Consider the following 13,244-nt stretch of genomic DNA (forward strand, 5'->3'; position numbering starts at 1 on the left):
ACAACACGGAGCAGGGAGGCATGGTGGGGGCAAGCAACAACATGGAGCAGGGAGGGAGGTTGGGGGAAAGCAACAACACGGAGCAGGGAGGAAGGACGGGGCAAGAAACAACACAGAGCAGGGAGGGCAGGGGCAAGCAACAACAGGGGCAGGGAGGGTGGGGGGGCATGCAACAACACAGAACAGGGAGGGGGGGCATGCAACAACACAGAACAGGGAGGGAGGGTGGGGGCAAGCAACAACACAGTGCGGGGAGGGACGGTGGGGTCAAGCAACAACACAGAGCAGGGATGGAGGGTGGGGGCAAGCAACAACACAGAGCAGGGAGGGAGGGTGGGGCAAGCAACAACACGGAGCAGGGAGGGAGGATGGGGCAAGCAACAACATGAGCAGGGAGGGTGGGGGAAGCAACAACACGGAGCAGGGAGGGCGGGGGCATGCAACAACAGAGCAGGGAGGGAGGACGGGGGCAAGCAACAACACGGAGCAGGGAGGGCGGGCAAGCAACAACACGGAGCAGGGAGGGAGGGCGGGGGCAAGCAACAACACGGAGCAGGGAGGGAGGGCGGGGGCAAGCAACAACACGGAGCAGGGAGGGAGGGCGGGGGCAAGCAACAACACGGAGCAGGGAGGGAGGGCGGGGGCAAGCAACAACACGGAGCAGGGAGGGAGGGCGGGGGCAAGCAACAACACGGAGCAGGGAGGGAGGGCGGGGGCAAGCAACAACACGGAGCAGGGAGGGAGGGCGGGGGCAAGCAACAACACGGAGCAGGGAGGGAGGGCGGAGGCAAGCAACAACACAAAGCAGGGAGGGAGGGCGGTGGCAAGCAACAACAAGGAGCAGGGAGGGAAGGCAGGGGCAAGCAACAACGAGTAAGGAGGGAGGGGCTAAGCAACAACACAGAGCATGCAAGCAACAACACTGACCTTTCAGGCAACAACACAGAGCAGGGAGAGAGGGTGGGGGCAAGCAACAACACAGAGCAGGGAGGGAGGGCCGGGGCAAGCAACAACATGGAGCAGGGAGGGAGGGCAGGGCAAGCAACAACATGGAGCAGGGAGGGAGGGCGAGGGCAAGCAACAACATGGAGCAGGGAGGGAGGGCGGGGGCAAGCAACAACACAGAGCAGGGAGGGAGGGCGGGGCATGCAACAACATGAAGCAGGGCAGGGGCAAGCAACAACACGGAGCAGGGAGGGAGGGTGGGGGCAAGCAACAACACGGAGCAGGGAGGGAGGGTGGGGGCAAGCAACAACACGGAGCAGGGAGGGAGGGTGGGGGCAAGCAACAACCCGGAGCAGGGAGGGAGGGCGGGGGCAAGCAACAACCCGGAGCAGGGAGGGAGGGCGGGGGCAAGCAACAACACGGAGCAGGGAGGGAGGGTGGGGGCAAGCAACAACACGGAGCAGGGAGGGTGGGGGCAAGCAACAACACGGAGCAGGGAGGGAGGGTGGGGGCAAGCAACAACACGGAGCAGGGAGGGAGGGTGGGAGCAAGCAACAACACTGAGCAGGGAGGGAGGGCGGGGGCAAGCAACAACTCAGAGCAGGGAGGGAGGGCGGGGGCAAGCAACAACAAGGAGCAGGGTGGGTGGGTGGGGGCAAGCAACAACAAGGAGCAGGGTGGGTGGGTGGGGGCAAGCAACAACAAGGAGCAGGGTGGGTGGGTGGGGGCAAGCAACAACAAGGAGCAGGGTGGGTGGGTGGGGGCAAGCAACAACAAGGAGCAGGGTGGGTGGGTAGGGGCAAGCAACAACAAGGAGCAGGGAGGGTGAGTGGGGGGGGCAAGCAACAACACGGAGCAGGGAGGGTGGGTGGGTGGAGGCAAGCAACAACACGGAGCAGGGAGGGCGGGGGCATGCAACAACACGGAGCAGGGAGGGCGGGGCATGCAACAACACGGAGCAGGGAGGGAGGGCGCGGGCATGCAACAACACGGAGCACGGAGGGAGAGCCGGGGCAAGCAACAACACGGAGCAGGGAGAGAGGGCGGGTGTTAGACCTGGCACCACTGGCGTGGGTCTCCCTTCCATTTTTCGCTGTTGTCTCCTCTGTTTTTGCTGGTAATAGATGCTCTGGGCGCTGTGCCACTGCCATTCAGTGCCACAGCACGAATGCTCCCTGTGTAAAGATGACATGTGAATTGGTATATCCATGATTGGCTTATTTGGTTTACCTGTTAGTCCCTAGTAGCGTGGCCTGTGTGTGCCCAGGGCTGGTAAACCAAATGCTGCTGGTGGGCCTGCAGCGCTGGTTTGCGCCACCCACAGAAGCAGCTTGTAAAGTGTGTCTCAGACCTGCCACTGCAGTGTCTGCGTGCAGTCTAGAACTGCCATCTTGGCTGTGAAGTACACCCACTTCCCAGCCCCTGAACCTTCCCTTGGCATCATGTAAGCCACCCCTCTGGTAGGGTGCATTGTATGTGTAAGGTAGGACATGCTCTGATGTTTGTACCATGTCCTGGTAGTGAATTACACCTAATTTCGTTTTTCACTACTGTAAGGCTACCTGTTCTCCATAGGCCAGAATGGGAGGTTTGGCTATTACATTCTATAGTCCTAACTGACCCACAGAAAATGGTAGAAAAACGAATTTATTTTTATATTCTGTGTTTGAAAATACCACTTTTAGAAAGTAGGTATTTTCTTGCCTAAGCCTTCCAGTGTGCTCTGCTGTTATGTGTATTGGCTGTCTGGTTTTGGAGGGACAGGGCAGGCTGAGTGAGACCTGGGTTGAATAGTAGCTCTGCATTGGAGTATGGGGAGGGGTAGCTCCTGGACCTGAATAGGGCTGTGCCTGGCATGGTGAATGCTGGCTCCACCTCCCACTGTGCGTCTGATGGCAGAGCCCCTCTTTCTGAAAGGAAGGATGCAGCCTGGTAAACAAAGTGCTCCAGGGCTGGGCAGAACTGGTTATGGCTGGGTTCAGTGACTTGAGGCTTCTGAGAACAAATACTTTTGGGGTATAAATATCTGTGCCCAAATCCCTACTATTTGTTTTGCTCCTGGACAACAAGAAGAACCTCTGTCCGTGTAACTGAAGGAATCTGCAGGAGAAGGACTGTCCTTGTGCTTGTGTGCTGTTTCTTTGCCTGGCCTCTAGTAGTTACTACTGGACTTGGAAGAATAGGAAAAGGACTTTGAAGGAACTTTTATTTTTGCTACAGCAAACACCCAAGGGCTAGAAGAGAGCTAGCCTCATGCAGGAGTCTCAGGCACATCAGACTCCACCACCAGCCTCCTGTTTCCTCCCAGCGAGGATTTCTATCTGCAGGTGAGGCTCCTGTGAGTTCCAGGGCCTCTAGTTCTATTGTGGAGAAGAGAGTGCTGAAAATCGTCGCTAACACCCGTCAGCGAACCGCTGCAGCTGAAGAGCGTGGGGAAAATCGTCGCTCTGCTGCCGCCGAGTGCTCGCTACCGGAGATCATCGCATCACCTGTCGGCGGGCTGCCAAACGCTCACTAACCCGAAGATTATCGCATTACATGTTTGCGGGCCTGAAAGCGCTTGCTAACCAAAGATCATCACATCACCAGTCTGCGGGCTGCCAAACGCTCGCTAAGCCGAAGATTATCGCATTGCATGTTTGCGGGCCTCAAAACACTCGCTAACCAAAGATCATCGCATCGAGTTCATCGCTTCACGACATCGCAGAGCGGACGCCGAGCGTTCGCCATTTTCATCGCATCGCACCAGGATTGCCGCTCCCTCGCGGAGCGCCATTTTCTTTCATCGCAACAAGATCGCACATGCAACAGGCTCGCCACATCATCCTCCCTTCGCGGCAAGTATTTTATCGCATCGCCGGCTTAGCGTGCAGAAGTTTGTCGCTTTGTCCTACCCACAAACCAGCGCATCATCCTCCCTTGCGGCAAGGATTCAACGTATCGCTGGTTAGCGTAAGAAAAATCATCGCTACAACTCCTTAGCAATATTTTTGTTGCTTTGCTACAGAATCCAGGTATCTTGTGAGTAAAAGGGTCGCAGAGACCACTGCCTTGAACTGAACTCCTCCTTGCACACCTTGAACTATTTTTTCAGTATTTTAAGAGTAACCCTAATTTTCTAGTATTGTGGATTTTTACTGTTATTGGTCTTGTGTTAAGTCTATATATAAAGATACTTATTTTTTATAACTACTTGTGTGGCGTCCCTTTGTAGTGTTCTTCACTGTGTTACTGTGTATGGACATAAATGCTTCACACACTGCCTCTGAGATAAGCCTAGCTGCTCGTGCTACGTTACCACAGGGTTGAGCAGGGGTTATCAAAGGGTGTAGTCTGCTTACTCTGGCTTAGGAAGAAGGGTCCCTACTTGGACAGTGGCCAGCCATTGCCAACTAGAGACCCCCATTTCTAAGGGGGCAAGCAACAACACGGAGCAGGAATGGAGGGCGGGGCAAGCAACAACAAGGAGCAGGGAGGGAGGGCGGGGCAAGCAACAACAAGGAGCAGGGAGGGAGGGCGGGGCAAGCAACAACAAGGAGCAGGGAGGGAAGGCATGGGCAAGCAACAACAAGGAGCAGGGAGGGAAGGCATGGGCAAGCAACAACAAGGAGCATGCAAGCAACAACACTGACCTTTCAGGCAACAACACTGAGCGGGGAGGGAGGGTAGGGCAGGCAGCAACTTTGAGCGGCCAGGGTGGGAGGCACAATCAACATCACTGAGCGAGGAGGGTGGGTGGGAGGTTGGGGCAAGCTACAACACTAAACGGGGAGGGTGGTCGAGGCAAGCATGGCAAACAACAACACTGAGTGGAAGGGTGGGTGGTGCAGGCAACAACATTGAGCAGGCAGGGTAGGAGGCACAAGCAACAACAATGAGCGGGAAGGATGGGTGGGACAAGCAACAACACTGAGCAGGGTGGGTGGGGCAGGCTACAACACTGAGCAGGAACGGTGGGTGGGGCAAGCGACAACACAGAGCATGGCAAACAACAATACAGAGCGACGCAGTATGGGAGGAGGTGGTAGGCAAGCAACCGAAAGGCAGAACCGCACAGGTGAGGCAGGGGAACATAAGTGTGCGTGCATTACTAAAGCATATGAATGAGACATGGAGGGGTGCGCACATGAGGTCGACATGTCTTAAACACATGCAGTCACAAGGGGGGGGGTTTCAACCAAGAGAACAATTTAGCTCCTACAAGACAAGAAGAGGAAGGACACAAGTACTTGGTCCATACTTCAGAAGATGGCCAAACAGAAGAAGAGAAAGTGAAGCCAGCATGCGTTGGCCAAAGGAAAGCAAGCAAATGAGAGTGGTGATGAAGACAACTAATGGTTAGCAAAGGATGATCTCTAGGGCCATTGTAAGCTGCAAAAAGTGTTGCAAGTAACCGCGCATTTGCTGTCTCAGGCGAGACCTAAAAAGAGAGACAACCAGAAAAAATGCTCAATAGAACCTGGTTCTGAAAAAGTGTTCTCTGCTTTCGAAACACATGTTTAAAGGGTGTTATTTGCAACTTACATTATCAAGCCTGGAGTCTTCCTGAAGATTAACTTTCACTCTTTCCAACAATTGTTGCCACCTCTCAGGGGTCTGACTTAATTTGTTCTCCAATTTTTCAATTTCCTGCAGTAAAGAAACAAAATCAATCTCCTTGGAAAAATGTTCCAGTTCAAGCATCTCAGTTAAATAATTAGCCTTACCATTGCTGTTACAAACAAACTCACCAATATTTATATCCAGTCCAAGCAGTGATATTATACCTGAACTGTGACAAAAGCAACGTTGATTATCTTAAAAATGTAGACAGGGCAGTTCAATAAATGGTAATGAATTAAATTAAAATATTTGGTCTAGACTAAAAATACAATCGCATGTATTCTGTTTGGTAGCAAACTGATACAATTTCCATTAAATACGTTCTTACATCGCATAATGGAAGAAGGGAAACAGAGCAATAGAAGGACATTTGTCAAGTGAGGCCCATATCACACATATGGCAACATGCAAATACCGTTTATACTTGTTTGTCGAGTACAACATTTTAACTTATAAACACATCATGTCCTCAGTAAAAATTAACTTAAGATGAAAGCGCAGCACTTCCTTAATTCACTCTTTTTACAAGCTCTGATAAGAACCTAGATTTTAACTACATGCCTAGACAAACCTTAAAGGCTAAACAATTACATACAAGAAAGAAGGAATTTGTGTCTAACGCTCTCCTCATAACATGCAAACAACCGAAGCTTTGTTTAAGGAGTATCAGTCTCAGGAAAACAACAAAAAAATTGGAGCAAGCCCATACGTTTCCCATTAAAACAAAAATTCACAAAGAAAAGCTAGCGCAATGGTTATATTTTCATTGTTGTTATATTTTTATTATTTTTTGTTACAAGCCCATGCCACAGAAATGAAAAGAAAGTATGGCACCACATAAATGTGACCACCATTTTCTGGCTTAAAATTATTTTAATTTAAAAAACATTCACTGATATGGCTGCTTTACTAGTTAGGTTTTTAAATGAAAGAAAAACATATGCTACTTGCCTCACTCAGACATGGAGCATAGCTGACACGATTGAGTTTGTACTAGCCGCATGCACAAAATAACTTGGGACCCTAATAATCCCAAAAGTCTACTCTACAGAATATGGAGGCATGCCGGTGGGTAGGGAGTCTGAGGTTAAGATAGAGTACCCACCAGAAACAGCGCTAGTAGTGGTAACTTATTCTTCTGAGGGATACTTCTAACTGCAGATTGCTCACTTTGTGAATCAGTCCCAAATCAATGCCCCCTCTAAGGAGGTTGGTCTGTGGAGCGGACATACACAAGAGCCCCTACACGATTCTGCAGGTTAAATGACCCTCCCTGCAGACTAGACAATTTATGCAGTAGTGCCTGATACGGTCAGATCTCCAAAACAGGAACACGCGAGCCAGGGATGTAGTGGTGGCCTTCACCCTGACAGAATGAGCTCTACAAGTCTCTGGAGACCTTTTTTGGCCAAGGGATAACATTTTAATTCAGAGGACAATCCATCACGATAAGGCCTGTGTCTAGACATCTTTCCTTCGTCGCACTGGCAAACCCAAACACAGTTGATTCTTAACACTGTGCTCCATAGTCAAAATAAATTCAGAAAATAAGGGTACAGCCTGTATCCACTCCTTCTCTATGGAAGGATGTAGAGGAGAAAAGGACACAGAGAGTCTGATGGACTGCCTCTTGTGGAAAAGATGCGCCACTTTCAAGAGACAGGGTACAAAGCACTTAAGTTTCAGGTTGTCAGGGAAAAGATGGTATATCGAGGACGAAAAGACAAGGCCTGCAGTTCGCTGATATGACCCGCAGAAAAGGTGGCTATGAGAAACACAGTTTTCAACGTTAAGAGCTATAGACTACAGCTGTAGAGGTTCAAATGGAGCACACATCAATTGGTTGGCCAAAGACAAAAATCGAAATGAATCAGCAGTAGCTGTGCTGTTTTTGAAAATTTCCAGTGGTGCGCCACCCTTTTTTCCAAAAGGTATAGCCCCATCAAATATCATATCCATCAATGATGCAAGATTGTCTCTGGAGAATTCATTGGTGCACCCAGGTGTGCAATCTGATAATGACAGTGGTACCCACTACATTTTCAACCAAGCCTGTGGTGTCCAGAGCATATAATGTGTTTTGATGCATCTTGTCCATCTGTGCAAAGACATTATGCAGGTCCTTAGGCAGTGCAGGAAGAACAGCATGCGTCATGGCACATATGCATGACTCTAGCAACCCAATAGGCAGACAACATTCTAAGAATGCAGTGCCAGACTTCCTGAGGAAAACACTTGCCTGCCCATTGCATCAATCCCCTTAGATATCTCACTTGTTGGCGATCCAAGGAAGGATTTAAAAATCACTTTGCAAGTGAAGGCCCTTATCAGAAGGCTCTCTGGAGTGTGATACTGCCAAAAAGTCCGGGCCTATCGTGCCTAGCAATGCAGTGATTCACTGCTAGCACAAAAATGATTTTGACCAAACTGACAGAAGTTCTGAAACAGACACCCCAGGTTGCAACATCTCAGTAAAGAGATTTCTTCTCATCTACTCTGTGGTGAGGGATAGTTCTTGCACTAGCCCTTCGAATCACAACAGAGAAAGAAGCATTTTTATCAATTGGAGGTCTCAACAGAGAATGAAGGACATATTAAGGAGCCGAATCTAGGTCACCGGAATGCTGTGTAAGTCAAGATACAAGCCAGCATCAGTATAAGGAAGTGGTAGAAAGCAGTCCACCTCCTCATCGTCATCATCATTTTGTACTGGTTGAAGATTTTACATTGCATGAATAAGACCAGAAAATAACCCCAATCCTATTGCTGAAGTAAAACAACTGGAGGGGAGTCTTCCTCTTCAACTGGTAGTGATTTTGTGATTATATAGCATAATATAGGTGAAGGACGCTTGCTCTGTCTATACTATACCAAAAAGATGTTTAGTGTGCAGAGAGTCCAGTTTTAGTGGAAGCTGGGCTGAGCAGTTAGGCTTATCAGAGGGTAGTGTGAATGCATTTCCTGTGCACACTCAATGACTGACTCCAGACAAATGTCTGTGGAAAAATATGACTTGTTACTTTTATATTTAGAAACCAAGTTGAACTCAGTTACAGGTGAGTAGACTTATATGCAATACTTTCAATTACTGGCAATAGGTTTTGTATAGATCAAACAATACTTTGCATGTGCATGAAATGCTTTTCAATACAGAAAGAGATACTTTGTATGCAGGATCACACTTAGTACAATACGGTGAGAGACCGATACAATGCTATTGAAAAAAGGTAGGTGAGTAACTTACAGGTAAGTAAGCCGTTCTCAAATTCAGGCTCCGGGGTTTGGGTCAACACTGGGTTAGGGTCTGACCAAGGTAGGTACTGAACCACCAGTGGGCATGCAGCGGCCAGGTGAAGCGGTCACTGGGCCCAATGTTATCCTATGGAGGCTGGGGCACCTCGAAGAGACACCGGTTACAGGTAAGTACCTGTGGTTCAAGGACACAAGCTAGCCTGGCTGAAGAAGGGTGACATACCCTGAAACCGGTGCCAGGATGCTTGTTTCTGGTCCAGGGAGGACCGGGTCTGGTAGTTCGGTCTGGACTGTTCCCAGGGGGCACAGGGTGAAGACTGATTTGCATATGGCTGGGTTGGCGTAGTGGGCAAAAAAACGATGGATTTAACCCAGATCTTTTGACTGGGGGAGAACGTTTGCATTGTCAGCATTCCGTCCATCATTTGTTTTCTGTAACACTTTTTGCCCTAAGTGAGATGGGTATGCCCAGACGTGGGTCCCTTGCTCACTGTGCCACTGGATTCAAGCTGCCTGGCTGAAGAAGGGTAACATACCCTGAAAGCGGTCCCAGGATGCTTGTTTCTGGTCCAGGGAGGACCTGGCCTGGCAGTTCGGTCTGGACTGTTCCCCTGGGGCACAGGGTCAAGACTGATTTGCATATGGCTGGGTCCAAACTGGGGTGACGTAGTGGGCAACAAAACAATGGATTTAACCCAGATCTTTTGACTGGGGGAGAATGTTTGCATGGTCAGCATTCTGTCCATCATTTGTTTGCTGTAACACTGGGCGTTCGGATCAGCACTGGAGGGGCCACATAAGAGCACTGGGACTGCACACCAGCGACTCAGGGGTGGCCAGGTGCAGAGTGCAAAGAAGGCGTCAAGGGCCCGTTGAAATCAATAGAGATCCTCTGTTGGGGAAAACGGCTGCAGGCTCAGTTCCAGAGGCTGGCTGAGGGAATCCCATGACTGTAGAGATAAGTTGGATAGTGGGGGGATGCCAGGACACCGTTGGTTGGACACACAAAGGCTGGGGGGCTGCAGGTGCGTCTTTCAACATCAGGTTTTCTCACCAGATCCGGTCACAGTCAGGGGAACACTTTAGGTTGAGGCTACAGGCATCGAGGCGGATGTCAGGAGAGGTTGTCAAATGCTGGATCCCTGGTCAGGGTTGCCGGGGAGACTTTACTTGGTCAGTTGGACACCTGGACGTGGGCATCAAGTGCAGAGTGGTGCAAGTGTCGTGGATCCACCTGGATCCGGAATCCTTGTGTTGGTTTCTTGGCTGGACATATCCAGTGTCCACAGGAGACAAGAGTGTTTGTTGAAGACAGTACAGGTCCTCCTTGGTTCTTGTGGTTGCTGGCTGCGGGCCAGCCCGGTTTATTGAAGCAGGGTCGCTTGAGGAGGAGACAGGCCGGTAAGACTAGGGAAAAGTCAGTTGTCTTCTTCTACACTGCTGCACGGCTCTTTGGTCCTTTTTCTTCTTAGGTCGTCAAATATGAGGAACAAGGTAAGGGAATAAATACTAAATTTAAGGGCGTTACTGAGGTCGGGGGTAGTAGCCAATGGCTCTTGTCACTTAGGGTGACTACACCCTTTAGGTGCCCTCTCCCTTTGGGGAGAGGGGCACATACCTGTTCCTATAGGACCTAATTCTCCAAATCAAGATGGAGAATTTCTAAGAGAGGGGTTCACCTCAGCTCCTGGTGACCCTAGGGGTGTGCCAGCCTGAGGTGGACACTCCACTCACTAATTTTTCCGCCTGTCCAGCTGCCAAAAGTGGGGCCTGGACAGGGAGTGGGCCTCTACACTAGTTGGAGCTGCCCAAATCAACACATCACACAAAGAGCGCCTTTGAGGCTCACTGCCAAGTGTTGCCGTGCCTGCCAGAGAGGGGAGTAAAGCACCTCCATCCAGAGCAGGCTTTGTTCCTGACCTCCAAGAGCCCAAAGGCTCTCACCCCATTAAGCCATAAACCTGTCTGGTGGTGCCTGGCTGGTGGGAACCAGTCATTCAATACAATAAAAGTTAGTCGTTTTTCAGGGGGCACCTCTAAGATGCCCTCTGAGTGCATTTTATAATAAATCCAAAACTGGAGGCTTCAGTGTGGGTTTATTATGCTGAGAGGCTTGGTACCAAACTTCCCGGTTTTTAGTAAAGCCATCATGGAGCTGTGGAGTTCATACTGACAAACTCCCAGCCCATGTTCTTAAACTGGCTTCACTACACTTATAATGTCTGTGAATGGCACAGACATTGTAGGGGCATATTGCTCTTGCAGCTATGCCCTCACCTGTGGGAGCGTTTACCCTGTCTTAAGGCTATGAGGCCTGCTAGAGGGGTGACATACCCACGCCACAGGTTGTGTTGGTGGGCAAGGCACACAGGACTATGTGCCATGTTGACTCTTTAGTTTGGTCCGCACCAAAACACGCAGCCTGCAGTGGCAGTATGGGGGTGTTAAGGTGAGGGGTCTCTGAGGGTGGTATAATACATTCTGCAGCACTAAAAGGCCCTCTCTGGTCACAAGGCCCTTGGTACCAGGGTTACCTTTTACAAGGGACTTACATATGGCCCAGAGTTGTGCCAATTGTGAAAACAAAGGTACAGTTTTGGGAAAGAACATAGGTGCTGGGGCCTGGTTAGCAGGTTCCAAGCACACACTCAGTCAAGTTGGCATCAGGTATCTGGCACAACGTTAGGGAGGTAACCATGCAAAAAGGATCGCTTTCCTACAATAGGTCACACCCTAGTCAAGAAAGGGTCCAAATCTAAGACGGAAGACAAAATTGGATCCAGAACCAGTGCCACTGAAGGAATGGCCAGAGAGGCTTGTGGCACAGGGGTTGATGCATTGCCTGTTGTTAAAAGTGGGGTGACTTCATCAAGGGTCAGCCTGCACTACATGATGGCCTACCACCAGTAATCCAATAGAAGCCCCTATTGGGTCGTTGGGACCAGAAGGAGTGGCAGAGGGGGCTTGAATAAGCATGACTTCTTTAAAGGATCCAACTCGATGAAGGTTCTACAATGAGCTAGGGAATTTGGGTCACATGAGCTCCTGGTTCAGCATCAGCCCCGAAGAGGAAGGTGAAGCTGGTGTCTGGTTTCTGGAACACCAACTATAAGACATCGCCTAAGATCAGGACCATCTTTATGTCAAAGAGCCTCACTTACTCTTCCTATGTGTTTTTTTTACTTGTTGTACGAGTTACTTACCTTCGGTAACGATGTATCTGGTAGTGATGATTGTAGCCACAGATTCCTTCACGTAGAATTAGCCCCAGGCGTGAGACTGGATCCGGAAACTTTTTGCCACAGAATCTCTGCGTGCCGTGGGCGCGGCGATATCACGCGACTCCGCCCAGGCGTCGTCCGCGTATGTGACGTCAGCGAGGTCACATAAGACATGCCCCAGCGCGCCCACGTCAGTTTTCTTCGGAGAACTTTTCTGCACCACAACACGGAATCACCAGAAAAAAAACTGCGGGAGCATGGGAACAGTGTGCGAAGAGAAGAAAAGTTGCAAAGAAACGGTGACTAACGACACCACCAGGGTAGTGCCAACACCGCAGACCCCAAGGGCAGGGAAAGAAGAAAGAAGAAGAACAAGCAGAAACCTGCGCAGCCACCCTGCCCGCACATAGACAACCTCCCATCTCTGTGCCCCAAAGGGAAGGACAGGCATAAAAGTCATGGCACACGTAGGAAGCCCACTCCCCTCATCCTGAACAAGGAAGGGGACCAGTCCCAAGACAGACAGGGACAACAAACCACCAAGCCACCCCAACCTAGAGGGCAACCACCCGCAAGGACAAGGGCAAGACATGGCCAGAGGACTCTCAAACCATAGGACAGCAATGGAAGGAAGCAAGGGGAGGGAGGACAAGGATAGAAGCAATATCCCCCCCCCCAAACTTGGAGTAGCCCGAGCAGCAGGGCACCAGCGCACTGAAAACCTATCCTCCAAAGAACCAAGGGAGGAATGAACCGCCCCCAGACAGAGCCACCCATCAAGAACAAGGAAGACACTCACAGGAGACACAGCCCCCCACTGGGAGGCGAGTTCCGAAGACCAACCCAAGGGTCCTCGCAGAATAGGGGAGGAAGGGCGGGCTGTGAAGGAATCTGCAGCTAGAATCGTCTCTACCAGATACATCGTTACCGAAGGTAAGTCACTCGTACATCTGATAGAGACTACTAGCCGTAGATTTCTTCATGTAGAATAGATACCCTAGCAATACCCCCTGGGAAGGAGGGTCTGCGAAAGGACCCCACCAGCCAATGCAGAAAAGAGGGCCCCAAAGGGGACCAGATCTGTGGACCAGGTAGAACCTCGCCCCTGCCAGGCCAAGGGAACCCCCACAATCAGAACCCCACTGACCCCAAGGGGATGTCAGAGGGAAAGAAGGCTGAAGAGGCTCGTACACTCACAGCAGAGGAACCAAGGCTAAGGGCTGA

The 13,244-nt window shown here is 50.6% G+C and overlaps 1 protein-coding gene across 6 annotated transcripts in view; it reads right to left on the minus strand.

Annotated features, from left to right (window-relative positions):
• Positions 1–13,244, minus strand: part of SBF2 (SET binding factor 2) — a 2,080,461-nt gene that overhangs the window by 102,070 nt on the left and 1,965,147 nt on the right. For all 6 annotated transcript variants that reach the window (XM_085648170.1, XM_085648169.1, XM_085648168.1 and 3 more), the window contains one exon: positions 5,470–5,574. In XM_085648170.1, the coding sequence (XP_085504296.1) occupies positions 5,470–5,574 (105 nt within the window). The remainder of the gene's footprint in view (positions 1–5,469; positions 5,575–13,244) is intronic.

This window comes from Triturus cristatus, chromosome 3_2 (assembly GCF_964204655.1).
Source record: "Triturus cristatus chromosome 3_2, aTriCri1.1, whole genome shotgun sequence".
Lineage (NCBI taxonomy): Eukaryota > Metazoa > Chordata > Amphibia > Caudata > Salamandridae > Triturus > Triturus cristatus.